This window comes from Camelina sativa, chromosome 7 (genome assembly GCF_030686135.1).
Source record: "Camelina sativa cultivar CO46 ecotype springtype chromosome 7, ASM3068613v1".
Lineage (NCBI taxonomy): Eukaryota > Viridiplantae > Streptophyta > Magnoliopsida > Brassicales > Brassicaceae > Camelina > Camelina sativa.
This window is the reverse complement of record NC_141886.1, coordinates 325,012-341,288: the sequence shown is the minus strand read 5'-3', so window position 1 is coordinate 341,288 and position 16,277 is coordinate 325,012. Positions and strand designations below refer to the sequence as shown.

Here is a 16,277-nt window from a genome sequence, read left to right as displayed (position 1 = left end):
GACATAAAGGCCCACACAGCTCCATCATTAAGCCTCATGTGTGCATGAACAGACGTTTTCTGTTCAAACAATATCCTCACCGCAAAATCAAATTTGAAAAAGCTGATAAGAATTAATTATTTCAGAAAGAAAAAAAAAACACGAAAAGTTTATACCAAACTGTTTTGAACATTTAATCAATGAAAGATACTAAACAAAAGATTAATTAGATCAAAAGCGAAGCTAATGGCTAAAGGCATCATGCCTTTTTCTTCACACATATAGAAAAATGTAGGTCCTATCTCCATATTGATTAAATTCAATAATGAATCCTTTTTTATAACCTACATATGCATTTCACATTATCTACCAAATCTAATCATCTCAAACACTATCTGCCAAATTATTTTGAATCGAGTTCGAGTCAGCAACATGTACTACTATATATATAAGCAATCTATATCTATCCAGCAGCCAAACACACACAAAAGAAAGAAAAAAAACGTACAACTACTAGTTTCTAAACTTAGAAGGTTTCTTGATAGATAGGATCAAATGGCAGGGACAGTTGTGGTGGTGAGATGCACTAGTAGTAATAGTAGCGTGACCAAGGTTAGGACATGGAAAAGATGTTGTTCAAAGCAGATAAAGGAGCAACGAGCTCGTCTTTACATCATCTGGAAATGCGCCATCTTTCTTCTCTCCTCCCATGATTGATCGATCGATGTCTCTATATGATAATCACTCTCTTCTCCTTAATTTACCACCAATTCCTCTCTTCTTGGGTTTATTTATGTATCTAGCTCAGTTAGTGTATTGAAACGGTACAATAGTGTATTGTGGTCAAGTGGTCATAATACTATACCATCATTTGATTATAGAAATATAGTTGTTTATTTTGCTAACTGTTAGTTTTTGTAATTTTGAAATTGTTGTAAGAACAAAATACCAAAAATATTAGCTGTGTGCAATAAGTTGATGATCGTCTTCTTCTTTAAATAAGTGTTTAAAATTTAAATGACATTTTCCGACAAACTTTAATGAGGGCGCGTGGTTAGAACTCCCTTTGATCGCGCGTGAGTGTTCTTGTAGAGTTCCGGGTCTTCCTGGGTTTTAAACTAAGGCATTTGAAAAACCCTAATTTGATTTTCTCCTGAAATCGAAATCGAAATCAGAAATCAGGAAATGGTGTTATTGAGAAGAAGCTTAACTAGTTCTTACGAAATCATAAAATCTCTCAAGAAAAATCCAAGTTTAGGGATTGGAATCATCAGATCGATATCGAGCTTGAAAGTGGTGTGGAAGAAAGACACGAGGCTAGACGAAGCAATCGAGAAAGACAAGCGTTACAAGCAGTGTGCTCGGGTGGTGAAAGAAGTGCTCAACGAACCAGGTCAAGTCATCCCTCTCAGATACCTCGAGAAACGCCGCGAGAAGTTACGCCTCACTTTCAAAGCTAAGAGCTTTGTTGATATGAACCCTTCTCTTTTCGAAATCTACTACGATCGGATCAAACCCAAGTCTGACCTCGTTCAATTCATCCGCCCCACGCCTCGTCTCAGGGCTTTCCTCGACCAAGAAGAGAGGATTTACGCCGAGAACGAGCCCTTTCTTGTTTCCAAGCTCTGCAAATTGCTTATGATGGCCAAAGATAAGGTCATCTCTGCTGATAAGCTTGTTCACGTGAAGAGAGATTTTGGGTTTCCCAATGATTTTCTGGTGAATTTGGTTCAGAAATACCCAAATTATTTCAGGCTTAAGGGTTTGCCTGAACAAGGTAACTCCTTTCTGGAGCTCGTCTCTTGGAACCCTGATTTCGCCAAGTCTACGATCGAGCTGAGAGCAGAAGAAGAGACCCTCAAAACCGGTGTCAGGGTTCGCCCCAATTTCAATGTGAAGTTGCCGTCTGGGTTTTTCCTGAGGAAGGAGATGAGAGAGTGGACTAGGGACTGGTTAGAGCAAGACTACATATCACCATATCAAGATGTGTCTCATTTAGACCAAGCGTCTAAGGAAATGGAGAAACGAACTGTTGGTCTTGTGCACGAGTTGCTCTCTCTCTCTCTGTTGAAAAGGGTCCCTGTCCCTACGCTTGGCAAGTTCTGCGATGAATTCAGGTTTTCTAACGCCTTCTCCACTGTTTTCACCCGCCATTCAGGTATTTTCTACTTGTCGCTCAAAGGAGGGATCAAGACTGCTGTGTTGAGAGAAGCTTATAAAGACGATGAGCTTGTTGTTAGAGATCCTTTGCTTGCTATCAAGGATAACTTCCTGCGGTTATTAGAGGATGGATGGCAAGAAAGGAAAGATAAGCTGAAACTACAGAGGGAACAAGTTCAGAAAGATAGGGACTTGTTGTTAGCAGGGAAAAGCAATGAACCCATAGAGCCTCTCTGTGATTAGCTAACAAGCCTTTGGAGTTGTCCTCTGTTTTTCTTTATCTAGGCATAGTTCTTAATTGGCCTGGTTTGGTCGTCTCTCGTTAGGGTGTTTGTGAGTTTTGGCTAATAAGAAGAGACATAATCAAATGTTAATCATCATCTGTCTCAATCATTTTACTTGTTTCCTCTCCATCTCAAGTTTCAGTGACCAAAATGATACATATTCACAAACGGTTCTTTCGTTTTTAGTTATATCATCTTTTCCGATGTTAATCAAGAATCTTTTATCATCTTCGCATGTGTTTTCTTTTGATGAATCTCTTATATCATATCACATTTATTTTGTCACGCATTTGGAGTTGCAGCTTATTGAATTGTAGTTTATTAATTTTAATTTGGTTGTGGAATTTGGAACAGGTCCTGTTGTTGTTGTTTGTACCAAAGTGAAACACTATCCTAAAAGAAAGCTCTACAAGCAACCTAACAACAAAGTCACGCAAATAAAATGGATAACTCAATATCACCTAAAATCATTCTGCAACCATCTTTGCGCCTTCCTCGACGAATTTAAATTATATATAAAGAGACTCACCTAAGATCTCTCTCTTCACACACACACACACATGCACACTCTCTCCATGGATACACTTTTTCTTGCAGCTACTCTGGCTCTCGCTCTCTCCTCTCTCACACGAGGCCAGAGAGTCATTCAGATCCCACCACCACGTCCACTATGCGCTTCCCAATACGCCCTGGCTAACTACGCCTGCTCCCGTCTCCCAATGAACACAGTCCCACCACCTGCACCCATTACCCCTCCTCCTCCTCCCATCGCTCCCCCACCTCCTGACCATAACCATCACGACCATGACCATGACCACGACCGTGACCACGACCACGACCATGACGATGACCACGATGATGATGATGACCATGACCACGATCACGACGATGACGATGACCACGATCATGACGATGACGATGACCACGATCATGATGACCATGACCATGACCGTGATCATGACCGTGACCATGACCATGACCATGACCGTAACCATGACCGTGATCACCATGACCACGATCACGACCATGATCATGACGGCGACCACCACAACAACGACGACAACAGCCACGATCGTCACCGCCGCCGGCACCGCCGCCATCACCACCACCACCATCATCGACACAGAGCAGAGACATTTGCGCAACAAGAGTGCTGCAAGTGGTTGAAGCAAATGGACAACGAGTGCGTGTGCGACCTTCTGGTTCGGCTTCCGCCATTGCTAGCCAAACCTATTCATAACTACACAGTCTTTGTGGATGAGTCCTGCATTGTCACTTTCGTCTGTGGAGGCCGATTCATTCGCTGATTTCTCTTCCCTTTCTTTAAAAACTATATATACTGCCATGTCTTCTTTGATAAAATCAAGACCCCTGCACCTTTGTTTTTATCTTAGTTGTCATAAAGTTCTTTCTAATTCACGCCGTTTAGTTTAATTGTTGTACGTTCACCGGTCATATAAGTCAACATACCAAGCCATTCAGGTGTCGTGAACACCATTGGGCAACTGGGCTCTGTAGGTGCTTGCTTCGTATTCCATTCCATATGGGCCGAAATTTGAAGTGCATTGAGATTATTATGGCTTATTTTTAATTATACATCGCAGTTTTCTAAAATTTGTTTCAGGCCCGTTTATTAAAATTGGCCACTGAGTGCATTGGACTTGGGTAAGTAAACTAGCTACTATCGATCGTTTGGTGATTTTTAAGGACGTCGTCTCCTAATATAAAACTTTACGTTTGACATAATTTAACCGAATCAATTCTTCTATATAGTGCAATTTCAGTTGACAACAAAAATAATATATGGAGTAGTAGTCAGTGCTTACTAATAAAAAAAAAATAAAAAAACTAGAAGATGATATATATTAAACAAAGGAGGATGGAGATTCATTGGAATCTTACTTTTTATTACATAAGTCGCATTGATGGGACCAAACCAATCTATGGAATTTAAATTTTTGGGTTATGCTCAAAAAGATGTGATTCTTATACTCGAACCTTTTTTTTTTCTTTTTTCTTGCTGCAAGTTGTTATTTGTCTTCTTGCACTTTGTTCGATATCTATTTTTTTTTCATGGAACATATTTTCCATATCTCTTATATATATAGTTCAAAACCACGTACAGTATATATACGGATTAATCACATCAACATATCGTTTTTGATATACCAAAAGAAAGATAATACTATTATCCATACAATTTTGTTTGCCAAATATATAATCTATATCATAATAACAATCCGAATAAATGCGGCCAATAGTTGTGTTTTTTCAATCATACCTTTTAGATATTTTCTGAAAAGTCGTGATGGATATTTTATGAAAAGTCGTGATAGATCATTGAAACGGTTATTTATGAAAAGTTAGAACTGTTCAATGTAAAGTTGTGTTGATTGGAACATTAGTATATTTTGAAATCTATATATATTTGTCTGTTTGAACTGTTTTCATTTTTTTGCCATGACACAAAATCAACTAAAATTTCAATCTCAACGGTTTATACATTTTTCTAAATTATTTTTCTAGCATTCATTCTTTTAAAAGTCAAAAAATTCCTCTAATTCTTGATTTTACGAAAGATTTTTAGAATGATGAATCTAATTTACATCTTTTAGTTAATTTTAAATATAAAAGTTTAATAAAAATATCTAGAGTGTTTTTCCACGAGTTAGATGGATTACATAGTGAGTTTTTGGATTTGACTTTCCAATATGGTAACAATCTGAATAAATGCCACCAAAGATTGTGTTTTTCAAACGTACCTTTTAGATAATCTTCCAAAAAATATGTAGAAAATTTAATTTATGTGTTTAACAAAAAGTTGCGATTGTTCATTGTAACGTTTTTTTGTAAAGTTGCAACTGCTCATTGTAGAGCTGTGTCTATTCGAATATTTGTATCTTTTAAAATCTATATATTTGTCAGTTTGAACTGTTTTTTTTTTTTGCCATGACACAAAATAATATAAAATTTCAATCTCAACGGTTTTTACAAATCTCTAGATTATTCTCTAGCATTCATTCTCTTAAAAGTAAGAAATTTCTCCAGTTCTTGATTTAACGAAAGATTTTTGGAATAATGAATCTAATTTACAACTTTTAGTTAATTTTATATAAAAAAATAATGAAAATACCTATATATAATAGCAATCCGAATAAATGCCACCAAAATTGTGTTTTTTCAATCGTACTTTTTGGATAATTTTCCAAAAAAAATATGTAAAAAAATTTAAATTGTGTGTTTTACACAAAGTTGCGATTGTTCATTGTAACGGTTTTTTTGTAAAGTTACAACTGTTCATTATAGAGTTGTGTCTATTCAAATATTCGTATCTTTTGAAATCTGTACATATTTGTCTATTTGAACTGTGTTCATTTTTTTGCCATGACACCAAATAATATAAAATTTCAATCTCAACGGTTTTTACAGCTCTCTAAATTATTCTCTAGCATTCATTCTTTTAAAAGTAAAGAGATTCCTCCAATTTTTGATTTAACAAAAGATTTAAATGGATTTACAACTTTTAGTTAATTTTATACCTAGAGTATTTTTCGAATAGTTAAATGGATTATATAATAAGTTTTTGGATTTGACTTTTGAATATGGTAATAAAGATGTCTTCTATTTAAAAGCAGTTTATATGAGTTTGTAGGTATAATCAAGTGCAAACACAACAGTTGTAATTTTTCGTAGTACATTTTCGTTAAAAAAATGTTTTTATTTGTTTTTTTTTAAATTCAAACGGTTGTAGCTGTTCATTGTAGAGTTGTGTCTTTTTACTATATTTTATTTATATTTTTTCATCACAACTTTTCGTTTTAATAGGTGTGTCTATTTAAATAGTAATGCTTTTTGAAATCTCTTTATATTTGTCTCTTCATCACTAACTAACAAGTTCGTTGAAACAAATTTTACATTTTATGTTGAGTCTAGATAATTGAATATATTCTATAATCTAACTAAAATTTTAGAAATGATTATAGCAATAGAGAAATTTTATACAACTTAATATTGAATTTACAGTTGTGTCTATTTATCTTAACTTTCTGTTAAAAAAAAAAATAATATTTAAAAATAATAATAACAATCTGAATAAATAAGAACTTGAGACTTTTCGTAGTATTTTTTTTGTAAAAAAATTGGTTTTATTTGTTCTTTTTAAAAAACTCAAACAATTGTATTTGGTCATTGTAGAGTTGTGTCTTTTCACTATATTTTATTCATATTTTTTCATTACAACTTTTCGTTCTAATAGGTGTGTTTATTTAAATAGTCATATATTTTGAACTCTCTATATATTTGTCTCTTCATCAATAACTAACAAATCATTGTTGTTGAAACAAAATTTTCATTTTATGTTAATTCTGAATAATTTGAATATTAATATTTAATATTCAATGTTATTCTATAATCTAACTAAAATTTTAGAAATGATTATAGTAATATAGAAATTTAATAAAAATTAATATAGAATTTTCAGTTGTGTCTATTTATCATAAATTTTCGTTAAAAACTATTTTAATATTTTAATTTTATTTTATTTTGTTCTTAAGAGTTATGTATTTTAATTTTAATTTTCTATTGATACTGTTTCACTCATTATTAAATATATTTTTAATTATAGTTATTTAATAGAAAATTATATTATTTATTATAACCATTAGTTCAATATTCTCAATAAAGATTACTTCATCAAAATATTTTTTTTTAGTTGTAGCTCTTTACCATAATTCTTCATAAAAATATCTTATATTTATAATACTTTAAACAACAATTTTTGCAAAGTTGCGTTTATTCTACATAATATTTTTTGTTATAAGTTTTCATTTTGATGATTGTGTTTTTAGTAACAGTTTATGTATTCAAACTATTCTATTACATTCAAATAATGTATACTTTTAAATTTTAAATTTAAATTATTTTTTTTCTAAAATACTTTCTCGCGACATCGCAGGGGCATATAAACATAAATGAGCGAGAGAGGGGGCCGGCCAGTAGACTACTAAAGCATTATAAGACGCCAATTACACATACACGAGGCATAAAGAGAATAATCTTTTATAAAATAAAATAAAATGGATGGGTTCCAATTAAGAACGCATTATATTAAAAAGAAAGAAAAAAACAAAACTAAGAAGATTGATAAGTTGCGATGTGGGCACTCTCACATGATTCGAATAATTTGCACAAATTTGTCAACGCCTTCTCTGTACGGCTTTCAGGCGCGTGCTACTGTGTACGGTCATTGCTAAATGTGCTACTAAACACTTCATTCTTCTTCTTTTGTTCCCACTCAAAGCTGGTTTATGTTTTGAAAGGATTCCTGATTTCCTTACCACAAATATCATTTAAAAAAAACAATATGTTTTTACACTCTATTCATGATATCATACCATTTGAAGTTTCAAGTTTCTAACTAACATTTTTTACTGCAAGAAAAACACTTAATTGGCTTTCAACTTTTTGTCCTTGCTATACTAATTAAATTTCTATTAGTTTTTTTTTCTTCCTTTAATATGTATCATCTATGTGCCATTTGAACATTTTGTAAATCATGTTTAGACAGTATCAATTGTTTGTAGCTATAAACTTATACTCTGGAATATGCATGTACGTGTGCCTGCAGTCAAGATTTCCCTATTCTGCTTTTTAATATCGGGTAAGAATAAGATTTCCCTATTTAGAAACAACAAAATTGTATCATCAATAACTATAAATTGTACCAACTATATAAATAAGCCCCACTCAGAGCTTAGTCGTTTATATTATTAAAATCAAATTGTTACAAGGCGGGTAAGTCCTCACTTTCCAAATATAGCATTCCCACTTACATCCAAAAAAGTAGATGATAATACTGAATAACAGTTATGCCAAAATTTTCAGTATCAGACAATACTATATACGATATGCATGCATATATATATATATATATATATATAATATATCTAGATATAACTTTATTTTTCTAGCTTATTTTATATGTATATTTTCCCCCACTCATTTTAGTCTTGTGTGCATATTTTCTGATCATTGCCACGTCATCATCACCCAAAAACCTTTTTGGCGTAAAAGTTAACCACATGCATTTCCGAATCCAGCCTTATCGATCGATCTTTACGTACGTGGTTAGTACTGATCACGCCACTAGACACCGCGACATATCGCGTTCCCTGGCAGCTGCAACCGCTGTTGAAGCCTCCACAAGCGGTCGACCGCTGGCAATGTTCAGCAAAAACCGCGACACAGCAACGGTGCTTGGTCCAGCCACAAGCCTCTCCCATGCTACGTCAGCATCCATCTTGGACCTTCGTTTTGTGAAGACCGGAGTGGCATCCAATCTCTGAATGCACCACTTCTTCACCTTTCTCAACCGTTCGATCTTTTCTCTCTGCCTACAAGCCAACCCAAAGGTATTCCTCTTTATATCTTCGACCACTTTTCTTAACAGCTCCTCTCTGTCTCCCACATTCAAGAACTGCTCATTCCTAAAAAACCTGTCAAACTCTGGAACTCCGATTGCTTTCTTGATCCCTCTCGAGTAATTCGAATCCGAATAGTCAAAAATTTCTCTAACTTCCTCAACCATTCCATTTTCCACCATCTTGTCAACTCTCTCAGACACGAACCCGTGCAAAACGGGAAGCGCCACGTCGACCCATAGGAAACAACAGTCGTATCTCGACCTGAATTGTTTGTCTTCGTCGTCCACTAGAGCCTCCATGTAAGAGTTGGAACCTCCAACGATGATTGGAAGCTTTCCACGGTTTAGGATGGATTCAATGGAGAGATTCGCCATCTGACGGTAATTCGCCGCGGTTAAGTCTGCTTCAGGCAGCAAGACCCCAAGGAGATGGTGCGGTACCCCACAGCTCTCCTCGCTCGTGATCTTGTTCGTGACAATGTCTAGACCTTGGTGGACTTGGATCTTGTCCGAGTTTATGATCTCAGCCGCCCGAAAACGTGTGGCTAAATCGACGGAGAGTCGTGACTTGCCTGTCCCAGTAGCACCCATGATAACCACTACTTTGTCCTTTGGACCGTATGGGTTTAGAGTAAGCATATTGCGATCAAATCTTGCCGGAGGGAAGTCTAACGCCGGAGAAGGAGGCAATGGCTGTTTGCACATAGCCATAGATATCTTCATTATCATGATGGTATATATATCAAAGCTTTGCAATATAAACCTTAGATGTTTTCTATATATTTTGAAATGTTTGGGAGGCTTGTATATCTACTTATGAAATGTTCAGGTGACTTTGCATGAATGATATGATTTATATATATATATAGGGTCACACACTTGAAATTGGACACTGTACGAATGATATAAGAGTACAAGTTGGCTCGCTTTTTTCATTGGTCAAAACCTGTTGTTTTTTTCTCTCTTTTACTTTATTCTCCTCTATTTTTATTTAGGCTGTAGCCAAATATTTGATACGCCTGCAGTGCAGATGATATATATTGATAATGTCTCAATCAAATGTAAACTTCGATTACGTTTGATGTGAGGTTAAGATACGATTTATTTATTTTTATTGCAGAAAAATGATTTTATCCAAGGAAGAAATTTTTAAGAAGAATTCACTTTTTTTTTTAAAATAAAAAAATGAATTATATGTGATTTATATGAAGAGAAATATGGGTTGTCTAATTAAGCTTGGTTTTGGTTTTGTAATATTCTTTTACAAGTTATCTTGGAAAACTCGGCAGTTAATTTGGATGAATAGACATTATTAAATTAATAACACTCAATAAAAATTAAGTTATGATGATTCCTCATGATCGGTCTAGTAAATATTATATGTATATAGATATTCTATATGCCCTAGTTTTATTAAATTTCATAAGAAAAAGTGATGCAGATGTGATTCTATGTCATATATCTTGATATTATCATAGAGTCTTTTTATTTCTTGTAGAATAATATAAAGGTTCCATTGGACCGTCCATTAATGAAACGGAGAGGCAAAATTGTTTGTCGACCTGCAATGGCCAAAGACCCCCGGGAACGTCTCTTTATTACTCCTTCTTCCACTTACGTATAAATCTTAAGACGGCAAAACCTTATAAAGAGAACCTTATTTTTATTTTTATTTTTACATTATAATTTATTCACATGAGATAAGAAATATAATGGCCTGAGAAAGGGCCTTTAATTAAAAGATTATTCTTACAGCGACAAGTCGTAGCTATTGGAATGTAATTTTGCTTCTTGTGAGCTTGGTAATGTGTGCAATGTGCATGCTCCTACACGTCCATGTACGTATCTGATTCCTCCAGTCCTATATACCCTAAAAAAATTACGGGAATATATAGACAAGGGAATTTAAACTAAAGCTGGCTTGTATTTTAAACTATACAATTTTACTAGAGCTATATATATTTTAGACACTCTTCCCTGACCATAAACTTCAATGCCAATACATTGTCTGATCAGTATATTAGTTTACTAATCTACTCTTCTGGTATTATATGCTTAAACTATTTATATTAATCGAATAAATGTTAATCAAATTGGTGGACTAAACCGGCCAGCTTATGCGTTTATTTTAGATTCCTAGCTTTCTGTTGTCTTATCAGTTGATTAACAACACACTTCAGAAATTTTCTTTATATTTTTAGAAAGTTTCATTCGATTAATCAATTTACATCACATAGGTCCAACACAAAAGAATGAATACATCAACCTAAAATCAATAAAATGTTACTACTAACTTAAATCTAAGATAAAATTAATATAATCGCTATAATATCTTTCTTGTTCTTATTCACTTTAAAATTTGTAGTAATTCATATACTAAATGAAAATGAGAACTCTTAGATATATATTACGTCGTTTGTTTTTCATCTAACAATACACTTGGTAACGATGTTAAAAAATTAAATCAAAAATTTATTTTAGGCTGGTAAGAGCATCATTAGTGGAGTACCTCTCCTAAGTTACTCTCAAATTAATTAATCATATAATTAATACTAATTTAAGTAAAGCAATCCTAAGAGTATTTTTGCAAAATCATTCCTTTACTAGAGAACCCAAAGAAGGTTGCTCAATTTTTTAAATAATAATTTTTTAATTTGTATTTAGTAATTATCAAACTTTAATAATCTAAAATGACAAAACAACTATTAAACTTTTTATATTACATAAAACTTTGGAATCTTAAACATATTTTACAAACTTTGGAATATTAAACATATTATACAAAATTCAAAATAGTTCACATATTTTACAATAAGAGTTGAAAAGAATTGAAACCTAAATGTTTGTCAACATTTGATCTACTAGTTTGTCTCTATGACTTGAGAAGACAAAAAGGATATCTTGAATATATTAGCATGCTGAAGGGTTATATGAGCAACCATATCAACACCCACCCTAACCGCACAAACTGGACATACCTGCACAAACTGATCTAAGTTGTCATTTAGAATCCAAACAAAGTCTCCAGAAATAGATTCAATACACACAGCTGATTCAACTATTCTCCCTTGTGAATCAGATTAAAAAAATCCTAATCTTCTCAGTTGCCTTTAGTCAAACCCTCCAAGAAACAACAGAGGAACCAACACTGCTCAGTCTAAGCTTTTGAGAATAATGTGATGAACCAACACTGCTCAGTCTAAGCTTTTGAGAATAATGTGATGAACCAGAAAGGGCAAGCAAAGTAGCATCACAGGAGTGATTAAAATGCTACAAAGACTGCAACTTTTTGAATATTATTTCATCCAAGTTCTCAGAAATCAAGCAAAGCCAGAAACCAACCAACAACAATCAACAAGCTTTGAAATTTCCATGTCATAATCAAACCATGCTTCATCAACCAAATACAAAAGCCCCTATCCTTTCATTTTATCAAGTATCAATCAAATGACGAAACCTTCCAACAAAAAATCGATTATTTCCCATAAACTTTCTCAAACCTTGAAACAAAAATCAAGGATTCTAAATCGGTACAAAAGAACACAAAGTCTATCATCTAACTACCTTGTCCTTCACCCATCAATTTGTTAGCCAATAGAAGATCAGATAATAATCATAATAATCGTTTAGAACAGAGGAAGAAAATAAAAAATCAAACGAAATGGAAAAGACAGATACAGTTATACAAAGACCACGATTCTGAAACCTCGCCGTCCGCTTTAGACCCCCGGAAACCTCCGCCTTCGTTGTTCCACCAATCTGAAACCTCCGCCGTCGTTTGTCTTCAGAACCGAAGCGTCATCATCTTAGGGTTACACCGTTTGTTCTTCGCCATCGCCTCTGCTTGCCATCATCCTCCATATTTAGCCGGAAAATTCATCAGATTCGGTCTGAATCGATGGAATTTCCCGGAATTCGCAAGAATCGCCACCCAAATCGCCTTTCACCCGACAGAGAAGAGAGAGAGAGATTCGGAAAGAAAAAAAAATGGAAACAAAAAAAATTAAGTTTTATATTTCTCCTGGAACCAATAAAAAAACGCCACGTTGCGTTTCTCAGGGTGTTGCTTCAGTTACTATCAGAAGTAACGATACTCACTAAACTGGACTCGAAAATGGATTTAATATTCTGTTTTTGGGGCCCAACAAGAGAGTACCCCTAAGAGTATTCACCACTAATGATGGTCTAAGTGATACATATGTGCGTGCTAGTTCGCTCGATTGTACTCGTGGCCACCAGCTTTTTCACTTCTTTAATTTATGCTATAATGTTCATGATAGATACAAAGACAAAAAACAAAAAAAAAATTGGGATAAGAAGGCTAATGATTGATTGATGTTAACCCATCACCCACGTTTGTCAAAAAATATATATTACTCCACCATGATTAAAAAAAAAGAGAGTAAATAATACGACGACCAATAAGGCAGTCACGCCTACCTTGCCCATTAACTTTATTTTTGCTATCTCTCTCTTTCAGTAATCATTTGCCCAATTCACATTGTAAGAGATACAACCTGCGATTTTGTTGTTGTTTGTATATTGTTGCTCCAAATGTGGAAACACTGTAGTGCAAGTAAAAAGAAAATAACGACAAATCAAAAATAGAATAATTAGCGTAGCTATCCAAACTTTAACGGTTAATCTCACTCGTAAGTCTCAACATTTTTTTATGTCATAATCAACTTTAACTTTATTTTTTTCCATAGAAAATGTAAATCAAGCCAGCACGCTTGATAGATAATTTTCCAAGAAATTATCATATCGTGCTTTATATCATTGATGATCAATAAGGAAATCTTGAAGATATATATGCGTGCTTTAAAGATTTAAGCTGAGATCATTGTATATATCTATAGCACACGTATAAAATACTTGACATAAGTACTCGCGTAAATTCATTCAAAACTAACTAACAAGGCTGTCAGAATACATACATGTTTATTTTGATGTTACAAATAATATAAGAATCATTATATAGTTCGTTTGTGTTTCTTAATACATACTGTATTATTTCTAAGAATGGAAAGGCATCCTTCTTCAAAACATTCCCCACTCCTCCGGGTTCCTTCCTTATTTTACCTTTTACGATGACCAAGACTTGTTTGTACATCGTCGATCATAAAATTTTATTTTTATTGATATGGTAAATCATTTTATTTTTTCGCATACAGCAGACTCGTGTTCTGAAACTGGAACCCAATTGTTGCACCGGATGTGCGAGGAAGGTTAAACGAGCCATGCTCAAAGTTGAAGGTGCTTAAAGCACATATATATTTACCGTTTCTGCTATATGCGGCAACTATTTAGTTAATTTGATTCTAATAAATTAGCAATAATGTTGATTTATATGAACAGGAGTGCATTCGATAAAGGTTAATGCAAACGAGGGGACGATACAAGTGAACAGTGAGATCGACCCACAAATGCTTATCCCAATGGCAGCTAAAGCCGGTAAAAGAGCTGAGCTTTTGTGGGAACCTCCTGAACCAGAATCTCCCGAAGATATTTCAGCGGCAACTCCTCCTCCGCTCGCCACGCCATCAACCTGCCAACGTCAGGTCCACGTCAGCAGCTTTGACGGCCCTGACCAGACATTACATCTACAAAACTTGGTTGATGGAAACGCACGTAGAATCAAACATATGAAGATCATCGACAAAAGGGTCACTAAAATAACGTTTAAGGAGTCGCATGATGATCCTAGTAGCGACCACTCACGGTCTCCGATTGCACCACCGTCCGCTGACTCCAAGAGTAGCAATGGCGGCGATGGAGGAGCCAGTGATTCAGGTGCTTGTAGTAATGTTGAGGTGGCGGCGGCTCCTGTTACTGCTGCTGAACCACCTCCCAAGATCAACGATGCTTCTTGTAACAGCAAACCAGCAGAACCTCCGGTTGCTAATGTGAGTTGCAGCAGCAGAGGAAATAGTTGCCGTTTGATGTAGGTCTATTTAGTTTAACCAGTATCAATGAAAACTATATATATAACAACCGCCTCTTAAAAGAATGAGCTCGTAGGTTTTTTTTTATAAAGATTTTCTACTACACAAATTGTCACAATCAATCAATCAATCTTGCAAAAGAATCCTATCTTACTCTAGCCACATGATCAGCGTGCTATCGTTTGAGAGCAGAGTGAGTCAGGTGTCCCCTTCTGCCAAGTCTCTTTGTTGGCTCGACATGCTTCTTTAATCGGCCACTCGATTTGGAAGCCGTCGGTGTTGTGTTTTTCCAACTCACAGCAGTGTGTATGAAAAGTCTGAGGATCAACCTGAAGCTTGAAGTCAAGGGTGAACAACAGCTTCATCTCCAATCTGTTTAACTCTCTGGTGCTCACACCACCAACTCTTGCGTAGTATGCATTGTTGAAGTACCTGCACAACACCAGAGATCAATGTTGTGGCATCAACATCTTAAAGTTGCAATCTAGTCTCTCTACCAAAACGAACTTGAGATGAGGAAGTAAAAGAAACTCGCTACTACAGATGGAGGAACCTCTAATTACATATCCATAACCCTCTCTGCTTAATTAGTTCGTACAAGTAGCAAGAATGAAAGATGTGATGTTGTTGTTACCTGTCATCGAAGACTTTAGCGGCTAACATGACAGAAGTGATGAGAAGGCGGTGGACGTTAAGGGGACTGAGAAAGGATCGGGTCCTCTGGAGAAAGAGATGGATGTAGATATGAGCAATGACAAAGCAGGAAGGGCTGCAGCAAGAGTACTTGAAAATGCGATCCAAGTAACGTGAAATGGTGATCTCAGGGGGAGATGTGCCATCAAAATCGGTGACAACAGAGTCGTCTTCAGGGGATTGAAGCATCGGCAGTAACTTGTTGTCATCGTCGTAGAGCAAGAGAGATCTCTCAAGAGATGAAGCGAGACGAGAGAGAAGTGCGGGTGGCTTTTTCAAACGTTTGCCATGATCTACTAAAAGTCCTAATCTGAGGTATACATCCGAATCAATGAAACCTTGATCCGTTGGGAGAGAGGCGGCCATATCTATCTCTGCAAATCAGAAACGGCATAAAAATGGTAACTTGGATTATGAGAGATTTGCCAATCTTGAGGTTAGGGGTTTTGCAATAGACATAGGCAGGCAGGAATGAAGTTTGGTGAACAAACTAACAAAGCAATCTATGATATAAGAGAGAGAGAGAGAGAGAGAGAACCCCCACACTAAATTAGACTCCTAAAACCACCAAAACCAAATCTTAAGAGTAAAAAAAGCAAAATCCATCAAGAACAACAGTATCAGAATGTGAAAGAAGGAACTTACGAGAGAAACAAGTGGGAAGATGACAGATCTCTCTCTCTCTCTCTCTCTATCTCCGGCGCTTCTCCATTGTTTTGCTTGCTCTGCTGAAGCTAAACTATAGATGATTCACTGATTTGTGATTTGTGAAGAAGAAGGAAACTTTCCATTATT

General features: G+C 35.2%; 4 protein-coding genes and 2 pseudogenes across 5 annotated transcripts; 4 read left to right on the top strand and 2 right to left on the bottom strand.

Moving 5' to 3' along the window:
• Positions 1-534: 534 nt before the first annotated feature.
• On the top strand, positions 535-950 carry LOC109125534 (small polypeptide DEVIL 14 pseudogene; annotated as a pseudogene).
• Positions 847-2,652, top strand: LOC104699572 (protein WHAT'S THIS FACTOR 1 homolog, chloroplastic-like). Its single transcript, XM_010414897.3, has one exon. It carries the CDS (start codon positions 1,165-1,167, stop codon positions 2,380-2,382), a length of 1,218 nt encoding a protein of 405 aa, XP_010413199.1. The 5' UTR covers positions 847-1,164; the 3' UTR covers positions 2,383-2,652.
• A 309-nt stretch (positions 2,653-2,961) lies between these two features.
• On the top strand, positions 2,962-4,037 carry LOC147940679 (uncharacterized). Its single transcript, XM_087457815.1, has one exon. The coding sequence runs from the start codon at positions 2,984-2,986 to the stop codon at positions 3,728-3,730; it is 747 nt and encodes a 248-aa protein (XP_087313941.1). The 5' UTR covers positions 2,962-2,983; the 3' UTR covers positions 3,731-4,037.
• A 4,113-nt stretch (positions 4,038-8,150) lies between these two features.
• LOC104699569 (adenylate isopentenyltransferase 3, chloroplastic pseudogene) lies at positions 8,151-9,784 on the bottom strand (annotated as a pseudogene). Its single transcript, XR_015560858.1, has one exon. The product of XR_015560858.1 is annotated as an adenylate isopentenyltransferase 3, chloroplastic pseudogene (transcript).
• A 4,358-nt stretch (positions 9,785-14,142) lies between these two features.
• On the top strand, positions 14,143-14,792 carry LOC147940678 (uncharacterized). Its single transcript, XM_087457814.1, has one exon. It carries the CDS (start codon positions 14,271-14,273, stop codon positions 14,790-14,792), a length of 522 nt encoding a protein of 173 aa, XP_087313940.1. The 5' UTR covers positions 14,143-14,270.
• Positions 14,793-14,845: 53 nt separating this feature from the next.
• On the bottom strand, positions 14,846-16,270 carry LOC104699568 (cyclin-U3-1). The gene is made up of 3 exons (XM_010414894.3): positions 16,128-16,270; positions 15,424-15,856; positions 14,846-15,221 (listed from the first exon to the last, which is right to left on the bottom strand). The coding sequence occupies exons 2-3, from the start codon at positions 15,846-15,848 to the stop codon at positions 14,957-14,959; spliced, it is 690 nt and encodes a 229-aa protein (XP_010413196.2). The 5' UTR covers positions 15,849-15,856; positions 16,128-16,270; the 3' UTR covers positions 14,846-14,956.
• Positions 16,271-16,277: the final 7 nt, after the last annotated feature.